Source organism: Cyprinus carpio, chromosome B2 (genome assembly GCF_018340385.1).
Source record: "Cyprinus carpio isolate SPL01 chromosome B2, ASM1834038v1, whole genome shotgun sequence".
NCBI lineage: Eukaryota > Metazoa > Chordata > Actinopteri > Cypriniformes > Cyprinidae > Cyprinus > Cyprinus carpio.
The window spans coordinates 3,091,107-3,116,506 of NC_056598.1; the positions used below are offsets into that span (position 1 = coordinate 3,091,107).

At 36.5% G+C, this 25,400-nt stretch overlaps 1 protein-coding gene across 1 annotated transcript in view; it reads right to left on the reverse strand.

Moving 5' to 3' along the window:
• Nucleotides 1-24,571, reverse strand: part of pth1r (parathyroid hormone 1 receptor) — a 79,743-nt gene extending 55,172 nt beyond the window's left edge. Inside the window, 1 exon segment of the mRNA XM_042717742.1 lies at nt 24,328-24,571. Coding sequence (XP_042573676.1) covers nt 24,328-24,402 — 75 coding nt within the window. The 5' untranslated portion in view covers nt 24,403-24,571.
• Nucleotides 24,572-25,400: the final 829 nt, after the last annotated feature.

Sequence of the window (25,400 nt, forward strand, 5' to 3'; positions counted from 1 at the left end):
AAGTGGTACAGTGAGGAGAGTATCTAATTGCAAGTAGTGCTTTATTAACAAAAACAAAACTCTGAAACACAGGAATCCTCAGCAAAACCACAGCGCAAATGCTTATCTAAAAAAATAAATAAATAAAAAGTCAAGACTACATCGGACCAAAGAGAACTGAAACATATGGCTATTAATATTCTGAAGAGAACTAAACAAGAAAAGAACTTATCTACTGGAAATACTCACAGAAAGTGAGAACAGAAACAATGGAAACCAAATGCGAAGAGTTCAAGAAGACTTCATCTTAAGGGTCCTTTGCAAAATAGGTATAATATGTGATATTTGGAAGACCAAGGCAGAACCGAAGGAGATGGAGTCCAAGAAAGAGCCAGATGAACACAGGACAAAGGTGACACCAAGTGATCGAAGGATCAAGTAAGAGCCAGTGCCAGACAGTGTTATTTTTGACAGCAAATTTTTATTTAGTTTTAGTCATATTTTAGTCATCTGAATTGTTTTTAGTTTTAGTCTCTTCAGGAACTCGAGCTGCATCAAACACTATAGGAAACGCCCTCTGCAAGACCACGCTCTGAATCACATGTGTTATCAACCCAATGGAAAGGCAAGGCGTCATAGGCGGGTGGCGTCATCGACCAGGAAGCTTAAAAGCACGTGTAAAAGACAAGTCAAAACATAAAGAGCCGTGTTATAGATTGTGTGTTCCTTCCTGCCCACGCTACATCATAAACCAGGATACACACAGTCTATGCGTGGCTTGTTTGGGAGCAAAGCATGCAGAGTCGGCTCTCGAGGTGGCCGGCTGCCCCCATTGCAAGCATCTCCCACTGGAAGATTGGAGGACCAAGGTGGAGCCTGGGGATCAGAAGACTGGAGCAGAGCTGGCAGGACCAAAAGGATGGAGGACCCTGGTGGAGCCAGGTGCAGTCAAAGTGTCAAGGTGCAGCTAAAAGCCCATTAGTCCATGCTGAAGCCATAATGAGACTAGAAGGATTGAGTGATTATGGTAGAACTGAAATGATGGAGGATCACAGTGGAGCCAAGGGATCATAGTGTCCAGGGTTAAGGTGGAATCAGATGGCCATAAGTTCCAGGCTTGGGCCACGACTCAAAAGACCACAGTGGATATGGTGGAGAGGAGACTGTAGTTGCACCAGTGAATCTGGAGGATGGGGGAGAACCACTGGAGCAGGATGAAGAAGTCAGGGAAGTCCTGGTGGAGTCAGTGGAGGAAGAAGGGCTATAGACCTAGTTGGGAGTCATCCATGTCAAGTGGAAACAGTGGAAGAGGAAAGGCCAGGAAACTGGATGGAATCAGGGAGTCATCCATGTTGACTGGAACAGGTGAAGAGGAAGGTCCAGGAAATTACAGTGAGGTAAGGATCTAATCAAAAGCAGTGCTGTATTAACAAAACCACAAAACAACAGCAACTAAAAAAAAAAAAACACATCAAGACAATACTGGACTAAAGTTTGAAATTTTTGAAAAATTGAAACAAAGGGCTATTAATATATGAAATAGTGAAAACTAAACAAGAAACAGGTGTGCACAATTGGTAACTCCAGAAGCACTGGAAACTGGAAACTCAGACACTTGAAATATACACAATAAGATGAAAATGGAAACATTGGGAAACACAAACACTTATAATATGTGACACATTTTTAGATAAACTAATCTAAAGTGAAAAGAACCAAATAATTTCTATGTGAAACATGAAAAGAAAACCACCTAAATACCATGGTAGTATTTAAAACAGCAATAAATATTTACACATCTTACTATAAAAAGAGCTTATTATGGAAATGCTAGTGTATATTTGTTTTCTCTAGTATATATTTGTTTTGGTATATTGCACTTCTTTACACCCTGGCCTAACTTTTCCTTCCTTGTTGTTGGCATGCTTTCAAAATATCCCTTTTTTTAAAGGAGAAGAAAGAGAGAGGGCAGTGATCTTGTAAATTATAGCCTTGCCATCATGTTTTTAATGGCACGTCCACAATCTGGAAAAGACATGTATACGTTGCTTCTGACATATTGGACCACTTGAATGTTTGAGCCGAGCGGCTTCCTGGACCTTATGAAGCCTGTGAGTCAGTGCCACTCCTCCTCAACTGTGCAATTTGCATTTGATGATAAAAACCACAGGCCACAAGACTGGTTGTCCCTTGGAAATGCTTGCAAAACCACATTCTGACTTAGTGCAGCATTTAGTTCCCTAATTACAGTCTTGCCTTGGCCAGATACGACTCAAGAACGGCAGCTGAATTTGGTATGGAAACATTGTGAGTTGTGCACTCATGGGCCAGAAGTGGCCTCTCCCTCCACTTTTTCCCCTTTAACTGAAAATAAATTAGTGTTTTTATCTATTATATAAGATCTGTTAATATACAGTATGTTTTCATGTTGAACACTGCCAACGCTGCATTTTAATTTTCATCTAAAGCTTAAAAACTGCTTACATAAAGTGCAGAGTGGACATTAGGACTTTTGCAATACCTTAATGGATATTTACACTGTGTCATTCATTTGTAACTGCCCAGACAGAGGGTGGATGTTTGTATGTAACAGAGGCTGAATGGTTGTCTGTGTGCCACTGGCAAAATCGTTTGCACACAGCTGTTAACCTGTATGTGGGCTCATTATAGCAATCTTAATGCAATGACAGAATAACCCCATCTAGATTACGGATTAGAAGACATGTTTTTAATTCCCTTAAGTGCTGTCTATTTTTGGATACTACAGATGTTACGCTCTTAACTAAGATGCTAACAATGCGTTAACATAAGATAATGTTTGAGGGACTTTTATGGATGCATGTGCACACACACATATTTTGCATGGTTTACGTTTATGCACAGATGGTTTTCATTTCTTTGCATGTTACATTGTCTCCAAGCATGCCTGGCCAGCATATCAGTATAAACTTATCTGAATTCTGTAACAATCTCATTGCTTTTTATTTATTTATTTTTTGTACTGTTGACATATGAAGCAATTTCATAGTTGGATGCTCTGATAATTATGACACGTAGTCTAAAATTGTACCAATTTTAGTTGTACCAAATAAAATGACCATAAAGGTGTCTTGATGCCAACAACAACAGTTTTTCCTCCAGTGTTATCTTCAATATTATTTTCTGAATCATGGCTTCTTGCTTTCTACAGCTAGTAAAACTGATGCTTTCTGTCTATGCATCACTTTTCAAGTAAAGAAGAGTTGAGCAGATGAGCATTGAGCAAGACATCAGAGCATTAAATATTACAGGTGCATTGTAATAGGTTCATTAAATTTTCAAAAGCCTGAGGCAGGGGAGTGAACAGACAAATTAAAGGATTTTATGAAAGTAAATATGACTAAGGATGAGTCTGAAAGCCTTCCAAAGAGAGATATCCTGCAATAAATAGCATAAATGAATGATGACAAGTCTGGAGAGAAAAAAAAGAGATCACCAAAAGGTCTGTAGCTTCAGCCAAAGTCTCAGTTTATGCAATGTGACATTCAAAAGGTAATACACACACAATAGTGGAAAGGTAAAATGTTTTCTATGTACTGTATGAGCAGGTTTTGATGAAATATTGCAAACAAAACAAATACTTGGAATATTGAATAAAGTGCATCAGTTAATTACTCAAAATAAGACCAGATACTGTATCAGCCTAGAGGCTAGTGTTATTAGCATATGTTAACATCTTCATTATCACATGTGAAGATGTTACTAGTTTTTGCAACCACCTTCATTAAAGGGGTCATATGATGCTGCTATAAAGAACATTATTTTGTGTATTTGGTGTAATGAAATGTGTTTATGCGGTTTAAGGTTAAAAAACACATTATTTTCCACATACTGTACATTATTGTTTCTCCTCTATGCCCCGCCTTCTGAAACGTGTCGATTTTCAAAAGGCTCATCTCTTTGAAAAGCGACGTGCTGTGATTGGCTAGCTATCCAGCGCGTTGTGATTGGCCGAATGCCTCAAGCGTGTGACGGAAATGTTACCCCTCTTAACATATTGTGATGCCTTGTCAGGCCAGAGCGACGATACATAAACATAAAACCCATTATAAACGTGATATAAACATGATTTCTAGTCGTGTTTTCTTTTGGAAAGGAAAAAACAAAGTAGTTTCGCTTTCTCAACGAAACAGCATCACACACCACGGCCCTAAGTGAGCAGAGTAACGTTATGCAAATCTTCCCACATTGTGACGTAGAGATGTGGGGGCGTGTTAGAACGAGCCATTTCAGGGGGGTGTGGACGAGTGTTAACTTTTACAAAGAATATCTCTTTGGATTTGAGACTTTAGTTTTTGCAACTTCACAGATCTTCTTTATTCACCAAGAACTTGTAACACTGCAAAGAGAAAGGAAAATTTGAAATTGCATAATATGACCCCTTTAATGCCCTAACAACTAATTCAAGTCCAGAAGGCATGTTTTACAGTGTTTCTCATTTGAAAATGAGTGCTAATGTAATTAGCCGTAATATACTGTAAACATAGCCCAAGACCAAAATAAAGCTCACTTCAGTACACTGCTGTAGGATTTTAATGTCATTTGAAGGTCCCTAGCTGCAAACATATCTAAAATGCAGTGTGAAATTACACCAAGGCTTTGCTGTCACATCCTTTTAGTTGCACCTCTGGCATTCTAACAAATAGCCCGTGCCAAATGACATGAAGGCTGAAAGTAGTAGAAAACACCGCCTGATATCATTATGCAGCAGGAGAATGTCAAGCAAGTGTCAACCTAATAATGCTGTTATCAAGGGATCTCCGCTGCCCTTTGGTCGCTCTATGGCCGCTGTCCGACTGCTGCCTACTCGTGAGTGTTAGAACTAAATGTGGCTGCTTCCTTACACCGTGCTCGTGAAAAGCTTTTCAGTGTAAAATGTGATAAGAAGGGTTCTGAGGAGTGACTCTTTGCCACAGCTAGTCTATGGTAGACATTATCCTGTTCACTGTGTAAATGGGACGGATAGCTCTGTGTGCAAATCATGAAAAAGTTATAAAAAAGGTTATAACTTAAAGCTAAGATTTTAAGCAATCTATTCTAATTCTAATTTTAAAAGGTGTAATTACAATCTCATTTAAAGCTCACTTCCAATTTTTCACTCAAATCCATTTTTTTTTTTTTTAAGATGGATAGATTCTCTTTTAAATATGGCCCCTGGCAAACACATTGAGATGGTGCTCCTTAATTGGCCCATAAGTAACATAACTAATTTTATTAGTTCAAAATTATATGAAAATATAAGAACGTTAGATTTCCAGTTTTGCATATATGCGGTACCTTCAACATCTATTCAGAAAGATTAACTTCATCTACGTCATTCTTAAGAACAAGTTTCATAATATTTGCAACCTAGAAATAGTTATTTTAAGCAAAACATAAAGTAAGGAAAACATTGTATGCTGTCATATGGTCATGTTACAAAGTGCTCCACCTATGGGGCACGTTGTCACATTTTTACATTCCATTTTTTTGAGGGTAAATAAAGAAAAAACGGTTAACTCCAATAATTGTTCAGTTATGTTTCAGTTATGAGTCGATAAAGTGCGCTTAAAATAAAACAACAACCTAACTGGTTAATAACTCACCCAAAAATGAAAGTTCTGTCATTATGTATTCACCTTGAAGTTTCTCTCTTATGTTCAACACAAAATAAATATTTTTACTTCCATAGTTTGAAAAAAAAAAATCCTATGGCTACCAGCAACTGTTAGGTTGTCCACATTCTTTTTTGTGTTCAACAGAGGATAGATACTCTTACAGGCTTGGAACAAGTGGAGGGCGAGTACATGATGACAGGATTTTTATTTTCCGGGTGAACTGTGCCTTTAAGAAAACAGCAGTGCCAAGCTGACTCAGTTTTCAGCTGGTCTTTTTACAAGTGCTGCAACACTCTGTCCAAAGGTGCAGCCTGCTGTGAACTGGCAGAGGTCAGAAGAAACAAGGAGATGTTCTGCGAAAGTGTCTGATTGGAGCCGAGGAACACGAGTGGAAGGACAGAGACAGCACTCAGGGTTGAATATTGGGCATCACAATGGGAGTTAATTAGAGATTGCTTAATTATCAGGAGGTGTCTCTCATCTTTTTCAGCACATCCCACCCCTTTGATTAGCCAGTTAAATGGCCTATTGTAAGCGAACCTTGATGGCAAGGTCAAACGTATTTCTGTGTAGTTTTCAGACATCCAGTCAATTTAGTTTTTTCTGTACCATTTACAGAGGGACACATGAAACATTTCTGAAAAAAATAAAAATACTCCCTCATGCCACTTTTGATTCCCCTTTTGAGTTAAGATGAGCTCCCCTTCTTTGACTACTGCCTACTAGCTTATCATTTAAGCAGAATTTCTGAAGTCATTTTTGCTTATGTCATTACTCCAGTATTACAACTTATCCGTCTAGTAATATATTTCGGCTAAATTTACTAAAATGGGTGAGTTTCAAGGACAATGATGTAGTAGGACTTTTAAGTTTCATGTTCAAATGATAAATGTTGGCATCAGTGGAATGCAAAATTAAATTTGTTTAAAAAAAATTTTGTTTTCAGTATTTCACTCATTCAGGTGCTTATTGTTTAATGCACCTTGCTAATGAAGTGTCCTGTCAAAACATTACAGACCATTCCATCCGTAAACAATGCAATGTGTGAAGTGATGTCAAACAGCTTTGAAAATCCTCAGTCACGCAGTGATGAATCATAAATCAACACTACAATTTTATTTTTAGAAAAATTGTTAAAGCGAGAAAAGATGATAATATGTTGCTCTGATTAGCATGTTGTTAGGTTCTCTGAAATTGCACCTTATTCCGTCTGTACACAAAGTACTACACAGTACTACTTCACACTGAGATATTTGTAGATAATCTTAACGATTTTGTATGTTGTAGAGGATACACACACACGTGTGTGTGTGTGTGTGTGTGTGTGTGTGTGTGTGTGTGGGAATGTGATGGCATTAGTCTGTTCCACGATTTCATGGAACACACTGGCATTCAAAATTTTGGGATCAGTTAAAATTGTAATGTTTTTGAAGTTTCTTATGCTCATCAAGGCTGCATTTTTTAAAATAAAAAATACAAAAAAAACAGTAAAAATGTGAAATATTATTACAATTTAAAATAACATTTGTTTGTTTTAATATACTGTAAAATATAATGTATTTATTCAAAAGAGAAATCTTTTCTAACGGTATTAGTCTTTATTACTTTTTACCAGTTTAACACAATGTATTTCTTTAAAGGGGTCATATGATGCGATTTCAAATTTCCCTTTCTCTTGGTGAATAAAGAGTGTTACAAGTTCTTGGTGAATAAAGAAGACCTGTGAAGTTGCAAAAACTAAAGTCTCAAATTCAAAGAGATATTCTTTATAAAAGTTGAGACTCGTCCACGCCCCCCTGAAACGGCTCGTTCTAACACGCCCCCACATCTCTACATCAGTACGTGGGAAGATTTGCATAATGCCGCCCAGATGTTCACACAAAGAAAGAAGGCATACCTTTTATTCTTGTTGTAGTATTGTTGTCGCTGCCGCCATGTCGTATAGAAGCTGTGTGTTTCACTGTGAAAGTGAAACTACTTTGTTTGGCCTTCAAAAAGAGGACGATATCTGCTTTGTCATGCCTGGAGCTGATCCGTGCTGGTCACTGAGGAAATACATCAACTTTGCACTGTGGATCGCAGAATCTGCTTTCACCGTGGACAAAGTGGAGTCCAGCCCGGGGTCATCACATGTGGTTGCTGCAAGACCAAGGTACACTCCTTCGTAGAATCCGCCTGCCAAACCATTCTCAAGCCGCCCGCCTCTGCTCATTCAAGCCGGCCGCAGCTCACGCTAGACCGTGGTGTGTGATGCTGTTTCGTTGACAAAGCGAAACTACTTTGTTTTTTTTTTCTTAAAGAAGAAACATGACTAGAAATCATGTTTATAGCACGTTTATAATGGGTTTTATGTTTTTGTCTCATCGCTCCGGCCGGACAAGGCATCACAATATGTTAAGAGGCGTAACATTTCCGACACACGCTTGAGGCATTCGGCCAATCACAACGCACTGGAAAGCTGGCCAATCACAGCACACCTTGCTTTTCAGAGAGTGGAGCGTTGTGAAAATCGACGCGTTTCAGAAGGCGGGGCATAGAGGAAAAACAATAATGTACAGTATGTGTTTTTTTAACCTTAAACCACATACATATATTTAATTACACCAAATACACAAAATAATGTTCTTTTTAGCAGCATCACATGACCCCTTTAACAAATTACTACTCCCAAACTTTTGAATGGTATTGTATATTGTAAACAAAAGATTTCTATTTTAAATAAATGCTGTTCTTTTTTACTTTTTATTCATCAAAAAATCCTGGGGAAAAAGTATTCCCATAAAGTTTTTTTTTTTTTTTTATAATAATTTAATAATTGAATAAATTAATAAATGAATATATATTATATATATATATATATATATATATATATATATATATATATATATATTTTTTTTTTTTTTTTTTTTTTTTTTTTTTTTTTGTAGTAACTTGTATATGTGTCTCTGACATTTTCTGAAAAAAAAAACTGACCTGCCCTCAGAGCAACATTAAAATACATTGCTTTCATAATATAGCATGTTTCAGAGTGAGAGAAAATTTTTGGTTGGGATTCGGTTTTTTCAATTGGGAATTGATTGGACAACAAAAAAGTGGTTGCTACAAACTAAGATAGAGCCAAATGGTTGAAAAATAAGAGGGATCTCTTACTTTGTTTGTCTTTGTTTGAAGGCATGAGGAAAAGCAGATTGTGTGTGTCAGTGAGAAGCCGTGAGGAGGAATGCAGGTTGTGACACTGATAGTGCAGCATTTACAGCACATGGTCTCTGCATATATTACCCGGCAGTCACAAGGGCGCGGGGCACTGGATAAATGAAGCCCAGTGTTTTGCTACATCGTCAGCAGAGCTCGCACTCACACTTACAGTACCTTAATCACAAACCTTCACTCTCAGAGAGCAGCGCAAACCCAGAACACATTGGGCTACGATAATAATTCTTTATGATCTCCCAGAGAAAGAATAGGTGTGCTATCAACCTGCATTACAGGTCTACCTTCCCAGGGAAATAATAGGCCTCCTACATCACAAAACTTGCCACTTTCCACAAGCACAAAAGCTTGAAAGAAGCAAATAACTTGAGAGGTAATCTGTGCTGGTGTCAAGCCAAGAGCATTATATAGCATGCTGCCCAGGGTTTGCATCAAGGCCTTGCTGCTATTTGAACATTGAATCACTTAGTATTTCTCCCAAGCAGTATTGAATCTCCCGGCTGGAAAATCTAGAGCAGTGAACTGCATATTACAAACTCCCATAAGCCCCTGAGGTTTGCAATGAAACTAATAAAGGTCTTTTTAAGAATCCCCACCCAAGCCCTTCGGCAACCCCTTCACAGCCAGCTCTGCCAAGAGTTTGGTGCCGTCTGTTGAAGAGGCTGTATACCTCCAGCACCTCAGATCCAGGATGCCTGATAGGTAATCTTTGACTCGTATGCTTCTTGCCACTAGAGTGGAGAAGCAAAAAGAATTTTCACATGGTAACACTACTCTGTCAACCTGGGAGTTGTGGAATGCAGAGCTGCCTGGAATTCAGGGGCCAGGACATTGATAGGCAAACTCAGGAAAGAAGACAACATTCACAGGGGATTGAGTCAAAGTATGCCATTCTGTCTACCATGCTAACTATCATCTGCATGGTCTACTGAATGGATGGTTGGTGTAGAGATAACTACATTCTAACTACAGTGTTTTAGCAGCTTGTGGCTGTGAACAAGAAAGATGAGATGGGCAGCAAGAGATTAACCCGCTGTTTAGCATTACTGACACATATAATACTGACTTTTCTAAAGTAAATCTCATTCATGTGGCTGTGTGCTGTTTATGCTTTCTAAGTTGTTGGATTTGAATTGCACTATTATGCCCAGGGTCTAAAATTAACACTTGCCAAGAGCCAAATGTGAGTAAAATCAGTGTTGGTGAGTAAAGGAAACAGTGTCACTCGTCACCAGTTGGCTGCTAACTTTTGACTTAGAACATGATTTGGTTTAGCGTGATTATCAGAATGTAAAGACTGAGTTGTAATTATATAAATATGTAATCTGTTGCACTGCGCTGTGATTTTTTCACACTTCATCTCTGAAAGCACTGCGAGTTTGAGTCGCTTATATAACATATAACATGCACCAAACATCTTCGCAAGTTTGGAATGAGAATGCTTTATAAATGTTTGTCAACTGAATGAAAGAATTTCAAAAGAGAAGTTTCCCTGCCGCTTTCTGCCAGAATAAAAGCTTTTAATGTTGTTTAATGTTTGAACGCAAAGAAAAAACAACTGTAAATATTTGTATTGTAATTGTACTGTTGTGATAAAAAATATTTATACCATTGCTAATAATAATAATAATAATAATAATATAAATTAAATTATTATTATGAAATACTTTATAATTTACTTCAACAGTATTATCGAAATATTCTTTACTGATTTGTTTAATTGTATAATTTTATTATGAATAATAATAATTCAAATTTGATGTGTTTCTCCAGTTGTGTTTCTCCAGCTGTATTTTTATTTTATTTTTAAATAATGCACATATGGCCAGTAAAAATATATATTTATGGCCAGTTAATTTTCCCCAATCTAAAAACAGAAACTACCACCGGAGAAAAGACTATATAACATTTGTAATTGTATTAAAATACCCATTACTTTTTCCACAACACAAGCTCAGCTGGAACAGCAACCAAAGAGTAATATGTGTGTGTGTGTGTGTGTGTGTGTGTGTGTGTGTGTGTGTGTGTGTGTGTGTGTGTGTGTGTGTGTATACATTTAAGCATCTGATAAAATGCAATTACAATATCATAAATTCAGGTTTCAGATGGAAAAACTGACAAATAAAATGTTTGGGATAGTACACCAAGAAGCAAAGTGATGGCTAGAATTCTCTAAGGTTTATCAAACGCATCTTGACATGTTTCCCTAGTATCTAAAAATGACTATCCTCTTCACACAATCCTTCTGTACATATCCCTTTGAAACATGTCATCTGCCCACATATGGCACACATCATTCTCAACCAGACAGAAATAAAAAAAAAGCCAGATTTCTTTTAATAGCAGGTCTATGCAAAAGCATAGCAAAATTCAGCTGCCTCCTATTTTTCTGAGATAATGGGTCCTTGTGTCCTTGGCTCTGTGTATGTTTTTTAATGCCGTTTTCACACTTGGTTCAATTACATGGCCTGCAACTGAGCTCAATTGCACCATTCTCCTCCTGCCCCAACAGATCTCTTTTCACATTATACTTCTGGATAAGAAACATGGTGTGTTTGCATCATCAACATGAGTAGCACTGTTAAAACTAATGGCAGCTGTTTGCCACTGTAGCTACATAATGAGTCAGGAAGCCAGTTCAACTGTATTATTGAAGTATTTGTAGTAGAGCTGTCAGGTGAATCATTAATTAATTAATTACATGATGTGTCAATTAATGAATCAAGTTAATCACAAATGACAGTTATTGCAACATTAATTTAAGCTGAAAAGTCATTTTATCATTATAATGTTAAATGAGAAAAACAGTGAATAGACATTACAAAAAATAAAAAATAAAAATAAACTTTTTGATTCAACAAAAAATGTATTACACATAAATTCTTAAGGCAACAATGTGGCCATAACATTGTTTTTCAGAAGCTGCATCTTAAGGCCCAAGTATTACATCGGTTTTAATGTGTACACTAGAGTCTGCGTACAGTCACATCATCAGAATAGTTTTTTGCACACCACCATCTGATTTTTGTAACAAGGTCCACACATATGCATTGACTTGGTTTTTGCACTAATTAGTTGATCCACAAGGTGGCAGCACTTGCCCGGGCCCTGTTTTTACAGTATAAAACAAAACTAAGAGACGAAAAAGACAAACACAACAGATGGCTGCATTGACAAGCACTTGTGTGAGGGGGTTATGAGATAGCAGCAACTTTACTTTAAAATAGTACAGGCCACTTTTTATCGGTCATAACTTCTGGAGAAAAAAATAGTACACCCAAAGATGAAGCTTTCTATAACCACGTGTAGACTGCCTGCAGTCGCTTACAACTTAAATGGACTATACTTACATGCACAAATGTGCTCACACTGTATTGTCGCATATGGCGTGTCGATTAAAAAAATAAAAAAATAACATAAAATAAAAACCCTTGGGCCTTTAGGGGTGTTTAGGTATATTTACAAAAGACTGTTCAGAGGTGGCATGAATGCATTTTGTTTACACACTGATAAATTTGAACTTTTTTAAACATGTATATGTGTTTTTTTAAATATGAATACTGATTAAAATAAAAGCAGTTTCACTTCTGTATGCCAAAATGGATTTCGCTCATATTCAACTTTAACTATAGATGAACCACAAATAAATCATATCCTAACCCACCTTTTAAAGCAGATTGCCAAAAATCTGAAAACCTCTTTCACACAAACTGACATCAAATGGACTTGGGTTCACACCAATGAGTCAAAGTGCCTGAGAAAACATTCAGCTAAGTTATCAGTCTACTATAATTTCCCTAAATATTTTTGATATGTTTTCTTTATTTACGACAAACTGGATGCCCAAAAAAATATATAATGCATAAAAGAAATGCATGAGTGACTTTACTCACGGCTCAGCACATCATGGACTCCGTCCAAAAAATCTGACAGGCAAATGCTTCTCGTTGAAATATTTGTGCTAGCTGTGTCACCTATTTGGTTTTGCTGTAAAACTGGCATTGAGTTACTCACCACTCCAACATTCTTTGAGTGGAAAAAAAGGTGGGGGGAAAAATCCTCGCAAAGGTCAAGGGAAGTCAAGTAAAACAACATTTTTCCTGAGTCAAAATACTGCCATCATATTGCCTTGCCACGCCAGTGAAACTGACGGCCCCTAACTATTAACACAAGCTCTGAGTCGTGAAACTCCTGCCAATAGATGCTGTATGTCAGTCCAGAGACCGGCTGCAAATTTGAAATATTTCTCTAATTGTCTCTATCATCCAGAAAGAAAGATTGAGGTATATTTCTTTCCAGTTACTTTTATCCTTAGCAAGAAGTATTTAGCTCTCATAGAGGAATGTTGACTCCTTAGTGGGTGTAAGCTTTATGCACACAGCTATTATTCTGCTTGTTGTGTTCTTAGTTTTAATGTGTAGAATTGAGAGAGGATGGCAACCTTCAAAACTCCCTTTCCACACCATGGTAGCATTAACATGCAGCGACACCCCCAACACATAGACAGTGCTTTCTTTGCCCTGATGCATATCCATTCACAGAACTGTATACTTTTTGGTGAAATCTGATTGTGACACAACAATGTATACTAACATTTATTGAGGTATACATGAATGCTTGGTTGAAAGTTTGGATGATTTAAGCACAATGCCCTAGTTCAATCTGGAACTGCTTTGGATTATGTAAATAATGTATATGAAAAATCTTAAAAACACTGTTATAGCTATGAACTTGAAACTATGCAAATAAGGGAAGTTTAAAACCATTTTCAACTAAAAACATTTTATTGTGTTTTGTCCTGCTCATTTACACAGCATTGCAATTTAAGGGACCTGATAACGCAAACTTTGTTTTGAAAATGATAGCATTATCACTTCAGTGTAAACTATAAAAATGGTAATTGTGAAAATGGGACATGCATTATTTAACGTGTAAAGTCTATAGGTATAAGTTACTGTGTGTTTCTTTTTTACAAAGTGGACATCGCCACTACTGCCTAGCATGCATATTTCAGCACTTGTCGATTTTTGCGAATTCTGTGTGAATAGGGATCGTTTTCACAATCATATTGCAAAACTTTTCAAAAACTTTTTTCTGTTTTTAGTACAGTTGTTGTCGTCTAAACGTACCTTAAATTCCCCACACCTATGATTACTACAGCCAATCATGTAGATGGTTATTGCAAGCAAGTGGACATAAGATTTAAAAGCCTGTGCTAAATTTATATCAAATATACTTTTCCCATCTCTATCACCTAACATTCATAGTTATAAAGATATATATTTTATTAAATTATTTTGAATTTTTTTTTTTATAGGGCTGGTGGGGTTAATTTTTGTGACACTGTCAATTCTGAAAATAGGAAATGGTCACCCCCTGCACTGTGCCACAATTATCTAGCCAACCAAGTTCCCTAGACTTTAAATAATGTAGGTTTCATAAGATGATCAAAAATGCCTGCGGCGGCTGGCAACTTTTTTTTTTAAACCTGGCAAGGAAATAGTAGTAAGAGTAAAGACATTTCCTAATTATAATGAACGGATTGTCATTTTACTCTAAAAATTACATTTACTGTAAATTTAAATTTTAGCATCCCACATATGTATGAAGAGCAAAGACTGTTGAGAAGTCACTCACAACACCCTAAGTTGCTCCACTCTAACACATGAGATTTGCAGTCAGTATGAAAGTCGTTCACTTCTCTGGTCAATGACAAAAAAAAAAACAAAAGCATGAGCAAGTAATTAGCAGAAGAGGAGAAATTATAACATGTCCTGAAGCTGCTATAGCAAGAAATATTCTGTCCTATCCCAGTTTAATGTGTAGCATCAATTATAAATGAGCCATTGGTAGGCTCATTTCCTAAAGAGTGTACGTTATGTGAATTTGTGGTGCTTTCAAAACATTGCTCAGTTTGTTTGACGCTCCGGCCAGTCCAACACTGCACATTGGCTCAACCAATGGTGTGAGTTTGAGGCAGGAGTTTCTGTTTGTCTGACCAATGGAGGATTGAGGGAGTTCTCAGGAAACCTGTTTAAAAACAATTATTACACCACTACACAGACTAACAGCACCCAGATTTAACTGGACATGCCTACAGGGACACCATGTTGAACCTAAAATGCAATTAAAGCCACATATTATGGAAAACACCATTACTTTACAACTGACACAATGGTTTCTCCCATCAAGAGCTCACACTGCAAGGTTACAAGGCATGAATTCAGAAAAAAGTCTGATTGCAATCATGGCGGTTTTGTACCTAGTAATAGACGCACAAATGGAAGGGCCAATCAGTGGGAATTATTCCCTGAAGGTCAAAGGCGTCATAGTAACTGTAATAACACTGTTGACAAAAGTAAAGAGATTTGCACTGTCAATTTTCAGTCCCAAATCCGCAGCTGAAGCACATGCACAACACTGTAAGAACAGATCAGACTCCAGTGTTTGTTTGGTTTTGAAGAGCTGGGGGAAGAAATATGGGGGGGGTTAAGAAAGCCAAAGCGGATCAATTTGTTTACTGTCTTTTTGTGTAGCCGCAATGATTCATGTTGTACAACTGGATGCTTGGTTCAATTAAACTCGCCAGTTTTTAGGCCATATGTCTGGAAAAAGATAGCAAATGGTATTGGAGTGGGGGGGTGGGGGTGGGGTTCGAAACATTGTTCTGCATACTGTGTAAGATGCTTATGAGTGCAGAAGACTACAGAAGAAACATAAAAACAAAATCATACAACATCTTCTGTTGCTGTAAAGATATTTTGAAGCCACATTAGGTAGCACAGTGGCTGGAAATGATAATCAATTCAAAGATAATGTATTCATTCCAATAGTGTTCATTTAAAGATTTTGCAGATCTCAGCAAAAACATAGATTAGACATGCATGAGTAACACCTCATTATTGTGAAAAAGGACCTACAGTAAATGGTAACAAACACTGCTTACACTAGCATTCTGTGTGAAATGGAGGTCACATAAATATCAGATCTTTTATATTTTTGTCGCTTGTATGTTGAATGAGGGTTCAAACTACACTAGCATCATGATTATTGATCATGAGCTACATCATTCACTTTTACTAAGCACTTACTTTATTGCGACTAGCTGTGTAAGCCAAGAATATGCTGAATTTTTTACATTTTTTTCCTTGTTGCAATTATCTCAAAACCCTCCTTTGAAGAAGAAAGTCTACAAATGATCAAATCGCTTTTTGTTCCAGCTTAACGTGAAGGACTTCTAAAACGTAATTAAAAATGAGAAATACCTTCTTTGGGTAACAGACCACAAACTCTCTGCACATGTGCTTCAGTTGTTTTAAGAGGGCATAAAATCACAGGCAATATTAGTGTGTGTTATGAGCCAGTACCTTGGCCTTCCGTTCTGTTGCAATGATAATGGGCAAAAACAAATTGTTCAAATTATGCTAAAAAATCCCATTTTTAATGTGGTTCTTGTTCTGAGAACGACTTTATCAATAAGGGGGGGTTTCATTGTTATATATGGTTTGATTTATCGTTATAACAAGGAACCAATACCGATACCAGCATCTTATAATCTAGCGGTAATGGGGGTGTGTAAACAGTTACTTTAATTTTTTTTTTTTTTTGTACAACAAAAATGTACGCAGCTAAAATCAAAAAATGTTATTTGCTTAAACATTAGTTAATGCACTGTGCCCTAACAAAAACACGTTAAAAAGTTTATAACTGCATGCTGGTATCAAACATGGTGGATCCCCGGCACGACAAAACCCGTCCTAAGGGTTAGAATTTTTTCGAAATTGAGACCTTGTATACAGCATCTGAAAGCACTGAATTAACTAATCTACTCCATTGAGGTCTATGTTTTTGGGAGGAGGACCAATAAATTGGTTTGAGATCAACTATTTTGGAAAATCCTGGAAATCTGAGGGTGCAAAAATATCAAAATACTGGAAAAAGAAATGAGGAAAACTATCTTTACAGTTGTACCAAAATGAATTTCTTAGCCATGCATATTGCTAGGTCAATAATTCAGGGTTTTGAATATATACATTTACAGTAGGAAATTTACTAAATTATCTTCATGGAAACATGAGCTTTACTTAATATCCTAATGATTTTTGGCAAGACAAGAAAAATCAATAATTTACAATGTATTTTAGCTATTGCTACAAATATACCCCAGCAACTTATGATTGGTTTGTGCCCCTGGTCCTGGGTTCACATTATACCTGCTCTTCATTATTAGTTCATGTTTAGTTAATGCAATTAAACCAGTGTTAGACGTTGTGATGTTTGTTTGTTAACACACATGTACAACACATACTGAACGTTTAAGTTCACACATATAACACAATCAAAATACTTTTTTGTGCCTAGCGGGGTTGGTTTACTCATCGGATTATCAGATTTGATGACACAGTACTGTACAACCGTTTGACCAATGACTGAGGAACTAATACTGAGGAATTGTCCTAATATTGTTCAATTTAACTTGAACGCCACTTTTGCCTACGACATTTCAATCAGCACTTAGAGGAATCAATCATGCATAGCAGTGCATCTAGCTGTTGTTGTAGCCACTTTCACACACTTGCTACAAATCAGAAGCTGCATTGTGCACTGTTTGATCGTGCTGTGATCAGTTTGATTTTTTATTCATATTAGAGTTTACACTCATTCACTTTAACATACCACTCACTATGCCCACAGTTTGTAATTTTTTGTTCTTTATCAAGCTTATCTGTTTTTCAGCGAGAACAAAGAGTGACTGCATTTTTTTTTCAATTCTCTTTTGATTTTGCAATTCATTTTTAAGTCATTTATCCGTTCTGTTGTCTGAATTAAGGCGAATTTGCTTTTCAGTCACATTTCCTAGATTTATCTGCCCCAGCATGACTAATTGGACTCATTTTTAAGCAGTCAATAATATATAATTAAATTTAGTTAGGTCAAAAGAATCTAACATTGAAATCTAATCTTAAGCTGATTATAGAATAATTGTGGAATGATTATAAATAAAAAAACACAATGCATGTTGACACCTGAACCTATTCCACACCAGCTGTACAATTTCTTACTTTCAGAGGAATTATTGATAAATACCTCACACTAGGGTTGTACGGTAGCCCGATATTATAATCATATAAACATATATTTCATATACGCATACAGTGCCACAGTATTTTCAGTATGGTACAGTAGTTTAGTTGTTCATTTTATAAAATGTGGGTTGGCGTAAATGAAAATACATGTTATTGAATATTAATTAAAATGATTCACCCAATGCAATTGTTGCCAGTTACTTATATTTTATTTTGTGAAGACAGACGTTTCTTCTTTGGTGACGTTGTCATCAAATCAACTACATTTTTTTCCTCCTTTTTTTTCTCTGATAATTCGTCACACTTCGATGTACATCACATACCATGGAAGATAGAACCGATTCTGCTGTTGCTTTCATCGTGACTTGCAGCTCAGACTGTTGCCGTTCACAAAGTTTGGGTGGTCAGTAAAATTAACTAAGAAAAAAAAATCATGTGACACTGTAAGCGAACTGGAGTAATGATGCTGAGTTGAAAATTCAGCTCCGCATCACAGAAATAAAATTACATTTTTAGTATATTAAAACAGAAAACCAATATTAGAAATTGAAAATAATATTCACAATATTAAAAAAAATTTTGATCAAATAAATAAATACAGCCATAATGAGCACAAGAGACTTCCATTAAAAAAACATTAAAAATCTTTCTGATCCCAAACTTTTGGTGATGGCATAGTGTATAGTACATGTGTGTTTGTCTGTGCGTATGATCCCCCCCCCCCCCAAATAGCTTTACCATTACCTTATCGTTACTTTGATATACACAGCTACACAGACTCACTTTGTGATTTATGAATTCTGTGTCTCTGGCCCCTGAGACACCCACATGTCCAGTGATGACTAGTGCCCAGATCTCACCTCCTGCGTTGAGTAAAGACCTGCAACATGAACCTTTTGTTATTGTCATTTTGGCTAAATGTGGAAGCTTTTCCTGGGTGCGGATATAGGTCACAACATTTGTCTCCAATTGGACAAGGCCGTGTCCTCACTGTTATTCTGGTGGACAACAATATGCATGCAGCTGAGTAGCAAAGTGACAACGGGCATCATATTTTTATCATTCATACGCCAGGGCATTAGTTTCATGCCGTGGCTCCTGAGAAAGTTGCACTTCCTCTTTAATAAAGGCAAGGAACATAGTGAGTCACTTCATCCAGACACATTTTCTGTAAACAAGGCATGCTGGGTGACCCACTGAGAATCGTATTGTATCCTGTCGAACTCGCACAACTGAGTGGTTCATCTTTCAGAGTATCCAACACTAGATCTTTGCCCTTTAAAAATTGGCTTGGCGTTGCATGAGCAGTCCAAAATGGTTCACAGCTTAGATGATTCTATATTTTCCAGGGGGGGGAAATCATGCATAAAGGATTTTTAACAAAATCTGTTTAAAAAAAAAGAAAGCTGTAAAGAAAAAAGTTAGTATTGTCAAATATCCAAATATCCTGCCCTGTTTCTGGTTCTGCTTCTGGCCACTGTTACTGTTGCAGAGCAGCCACATTGAGGCTGATTGTTAACAGTACTGTTTTATTTTCAGTTATGCTCTATGAATACAGAAGTGCTAGATTTGGTTGTGCTCCAATGGTGTCTACAATCACTTATATTGAATCAGTCAGTGAATTAAATTAATTCAAACCACAGTGTGTTGCATCTAGGATAAGGCATTGCACACAGAACACATCATTCTGTTCTCAAAAGTTTTTTTTTTCAAGGGCGGCGGTTTCAAAACAGTGAACCTTATCACCATACGGGCAAGAATTCACTCAGAAATGAACAAAGGTGTTTGTTTGATGCATGAAAACACAACCCAAACTGGGAAAAGCCGGGGCAGAAAAGATGCGGAAAAATTACCGCCAATATCAGTTGTCCAACCCTCAATGAGAATTCAGGAGATTTGTACACTTTAACAGCAATTCAGCCGACCTGGTTTCCACAACTTAACTAAATGCATGGTTGCAAGTTGAAAAATTATAATTTACTAAATGTAATTAAACCATTTAAAATTGCAAACATTGTTTTGATGAGTTCTGTTTGGCATAAATTATTATTATAATGTAGGTAACACTTTAGTATAGGGACCAATTCTCATGTTTAACTAGTTGCTTATTAGCATGCCCTATTTATTAACACATTGGCTGTTTAATAAAGCACATATTTGCTGACATGACAATATACTACATCCCTAAACTTAACAAACTACATTACTAACTATTAATAAGCAGCAAAATTAGGAGTGTATTGAGGGAAATGTTGTATAGTTAATAGTTAGTTCATAACGCAGAATTGGTCCCCAAACTGAAGTTGGTGAGCATGCTTCTTTTTCTTTCTTTTTCTTTTTACTCTCTTACTACAGAAAGCAACAGTTTGGAAATCTGACTGTCTTTGAAAGAAATGTCTTCTTTCCATCTACTGAAGATATGAATTGTAACAGCTGCTTTCCCTCATAATCCATAATCTCTCTCTCTCTCTCTCTCTCTCTCTCTCTCTCTCTTTCCAGGGACTCTCATTTGATCACATTCAGGCTTTACACTAACTTATTTGGGGTTCATTTTTGAATATATTATACAGGATATTATCACGGTTACGCGCAGCAAGTTGCATGCTACAGTTGCATGAAAAATGTACAGGAAATCAGCGATTCAGTCATATGTTGATCTAATTGCAAACCAAACTAAAGGGTATAATGTAATTGAATGCACAGGGATATACATGCACAGCTGAAACTCATTCACTGTTGAAAAGACAGTGAAAACAATGTGGATTCACTTTACATCATCAGCACTTAATGTAGTTATAATTCAACATTGATTACAACCCTAAAGGGATAGTCCACCCGAAAATGAAGATCACATGTCATCACACGCCTGCACTGACACTATGGAAGTCAATGGTTATCAACATTCTTCAAAATATCTTGTGTTTGGTTGTTTGGTGTATATACTATCACTTCATGCAAACAACTATCAGCAAAATCAGCTAAGATCAGCAAAATATTGTATTAGGAAAGGAAAGTATATTATTGTGACAGTTCTGTTAGACCTGAAGGAAAATAACATTGGGTCCATGTAATATAAATATGTTAATATTTTACAAAATCACATTTTGTCAACAAAAAAAGCTCCCTGGTTCTGGTGGATGATTAAAAAAAAAAAAGCAAAAGCCATAAACAGCAAACACAATATCATAGAGGGTTGATCTACTAAGCAACCACTTACAAAACCAATAGTGACCACCTACAGTAACAATACAAGGACTAGGCTTAAGCCTTGTCTGTGAAACCGGGGGCAAATTTTCTAACATAGTCCAACATACTTAAGCTGTGGGTACCTTAAATGGCAGTTCAGATGTTGGACCAGATTCGTGTATGTCTCCTTTGAAGATAAAAACATACTAGTGCAAGTTTTGGAAAATGGTTTTTAGATATCAATTGCACAATCCCTACGACTGTAGTGTATACACAACCCATTCTCACTCCCAAGGCATCAAAACCCGAAGCACAGTCAAGCACCTTCAGTGTCATTATAAAGATGCTAAAAGTTATTCCTAGCCAGCAATATATCGACAAACTAGTAATTGCTTTAAATTACAACTTTGGCATCAATACAAAGATGCAAAGGTTATGGGAAATTTATCTAAATTATTATTTGAGTTTAATTATGTCATTATGACATTTATCAATATAAAACAAAACGTTAAATAAAAACACATACAACTACAGTCAATAAAAAAAAAAAATACAAATATTCCAAGACTTCAGAGGCTAAATGATTGCTTTGTTTGAGAAACAGACTCAAATCTAATGATCATCGTCTCCTTTCGCCATAAAGTCCAATTGCCGCCTGAATAAGTATTGCAATCAGCTTTGATTGTGAAATGTCATGTCGCATGACTCATTACATCATGGCTAAATTTCAGATTTATCTTTTGAATGAGATGTGGCTGCATTAATATAGCAGGATTTGCAATTAAAACATTAGGTTTCACTCAGTTTCCTCGCAAAGATATTTCATGGCTTCAGAAGACTGGTCAGTTTTTTTGCATTAGATAACAGTGACTCTACTTTTATCTGCCTGGTTATGTGTTTTAAATTGATGAGAAGTGTTTAGGTTTAGGTTAAGCAGTGCCAGCCCATTCTACAGGCAATACAGACCCTCGCCTGGGGCCCCAACATGCCTGGAGAGCCCCACAGGGAGACATTATACATTATGGTTTTAGTACAGTTACTGCCAAAATAAACATTTTCTTTGTTCTCCATAGACAAAAAGTTGATCAGCACACCAGCATATGGCACAAACAAGCAGACGTACAAGGACCTCATCTTTTAAACCACAATGACGGTAACAACTGTAAATAGTGTGAAGTATAAAATAAGCTTTCAATTACCAAATGAAAAATAACTGATAAATAAGTTAAATCGCAAGTGACAATAAGCACAGCATAAACAAACGCAGCAAACCTCAAAACATAAACTGTATCGCAATCTTCAAAACTGCATTCATGTCACATAGCATCGCCAGTTTATGGAATACCATCTTATTATCCAAATATATTACAGACTTTCCTTATAAGTGCTCTAGATGCTACAAATGCACAAATTGGGCCCCTAGAATAATTAATTTGTGTCTATTTGAAATGCTTTCTGTGTTTAAAGCAGCGTTTGAATAGCAGAAATAGTGCAAAGTCTCAACCTGTTTTGTCAGGAATAATATGGGCAATGGAAATTCAAAGACTGTCAAAAGCAAAGATGCAAAAAATCAGAATGAAATGTGGCCTATTAATTAATACATTAATCAAACTAATCTGTCTGTTTAAAAAATCGGCTCTATATGAGGTATAAAGAGTTTTCATTATATTTATTAATTTATTAGTTTACTTTTCACTGATTTAACTTCTGTTTCACTTTTGCACATAGGTTCTGTCCCACTTTTTGTATATACGCTTTTTATGTACATTAATTTTGCTGCACTAAATAAATGTTTATATAAGATACTTTCATGGCCCTGACAAGAATTTCAAACACTCAGGTGACAATTTAAAATGTAACCATCAATTATACAATACAGTTATTATACAATATTCTACTATGACATTAATCTCTTCATGATTTATTTGTACTTTCAATATATTTTTTGTCACAATCACTGAATAAAAGGTGGTTAAAAAATAGTGAAAACACTTAATTAATGGTCATCAGTCATAGCACCTAAAATATACAATACACCTAATATATATATATATATATATAAGGTGTTTTAACTTAACGTTGACGCTTATTAATGCATTTTTTTTTCAGTTTGCAGTTGTCATGTCAGTGGTTATTTAGTTTTTTATATATATGTCAGTATTGGTGGAACCTATTTAATAATCTTGTCAGGGGCCCCACAAACCGGCCCTGAGGGTAGGGTTGGGGTTGGGTGTTTATCTTAATGAAGACAGCAAGATAAGTAAAAATATTTAAAAAAACAAACAACTGAAAGTAACGAGTTCCTAGTTTGTCAATTTTTGGTTGTGTTTTGGATTGTTATTGGTGATGTTTCTGTTTTTGAGAATAGTGATATATACAGGTAAATTACTTGTTGACATGTAATTGATCTTGCTTTATAGTCAGAAACAAAGCGCAACCTTCTGTTCATGCTGTGACAAATTGCAGCTTTCACCATAAAGTGTCTTTAATTATACAGTGCACATCTGACTGTGTGAAGTTCGTAAAAAGCAACATCCTTTACCTGCCACATCACTGAGAGTCAACATCCATCACCATTGTATCAGGAGTCCCTTTTTATTTAATAAGGGCAACCTACCAATTCATAAAGAGTCACTGCTGTGAATAAAGTAGCCTATGTATAAAGCTTTATTTCTATACAGATATTATATATATATTATATAGTATCATCAGGTTTTGCCAATGTATCATAAGATATGTATCACAGGATTTCATGATGAGTATCATAAGGTTTTGCGCTCAGGTTTATAACAGCAAATTGGGTTTATATCGTATCGACTTAATATGAATCATGAGCATAACCAATTACGATATGTTCAGCCTACGTGCCAATAAGAGCTGCGAACATCGACTCTGTGGTAAGTAGGTATTTTTTGAGTCTTAATGAGTTTAATGAAATAGCACATGCTGGTGGTAACCCTAAATGTTATTTAATATTTAAAAAAAAAAAAAAAAAAAAAATTTAAAGAAATCACCATATGTCCTTTATTCTTGACAGTCTTCAGTAATTGTTACTCTGGATAAGAAAGTCAGGCAGGCATATCAGTAAGCGTTTTGAAAGACAGGAGAATTGAAAGAAAGAAAGAAAGAAAGAAAGAAAGAAAGAAAGAAAGAAAGAAAGAAAGAAAGAAGAAAAGAAAGAAAGAAAGAAAAGAAAAGAAAGAAAAAAAAAGAGAAAAGGAAAAGCTTACCAGACCATAGACAAAACTCAGCAAGGTGCAGCAAAAGACAAAACCCAAAGTGTGTACGATCAGCGTGGCTCCCATCCCGACAAGTTCACGCAAATTGTTGTCAGTTTGAATGGGATTTCTCTGATGTTTGCGTGTGTTAAAGCCTCGTCAAAGAGCCAGTCATTTCTCTGCTGTCCGCTCCCCTCCCATTACATCGTTTGCTCGTAAAATTATGAATATTTTCTCACGGCTTTTCCTTGTCACAGAACTGCAGGCTCGATTCAACTGTTCCCAGTCTCTCTCTCCCCGCTCGCTGTTTTATTTCTCTGCATCTGTCTGCCTTTTTTTTCTGAAATTACATCCACATGTCAGAACTATTTATGTCCCGCTCCTTCTGCGGTAGGAAGTTCAAATGATTCTTTGTGGAGTAGAAACCGACGCTTTATTTTTAGGACTTTAAATTTCCCTTCAGCCTCGCTGTAAAAAAAAAGCGACATAATAAAGCGGTGTCCCTCAGGCTCGACCTTCATTTTTCTCTCTTGACATCAAAAAACGGCAAAAGAAGCTGTTTTAACGAAGACTGATGGAGCGACGTGGTGAATCTAACCGAAATACACACTGAAGCCACAATAAAGACACTATTCGGGCTTTTGTTATTCAGAAGCTATAACACAGACTTCAAGCGCGAATGCGGTCGTAAGTGAAACATGTCACTTGTTGGTAATTAAAAACATGATTCATTTTCATTTTAACATCTACTACACTGGTATTCTCTGTGAATCTGACAGCTGCGTAAATAAAAGCGACGATACGAACGTAAACTGTGTAACTAAGTAGGTAAATGGGATTTTGTTTAAAGAAATAATCCTACGTCTTACTTCACATTTAAACGTCAAGTCGCTGCTGAAGAACATCAGCGTGGCTTTTAAGATTATTTTTTACGCAAGTTTAGAGTTTGTCCTCATTGACAAAACGGCTCCAGGCGGCACACGTCGGTAACCCTCACAAACCTCTGAGTGTGGTACATGTTGAAGAAGCGCGTAGAAAGAGGCAGGTATAGCTGACAGAAGGGAAGGCTTTTGATTGGCTTACGG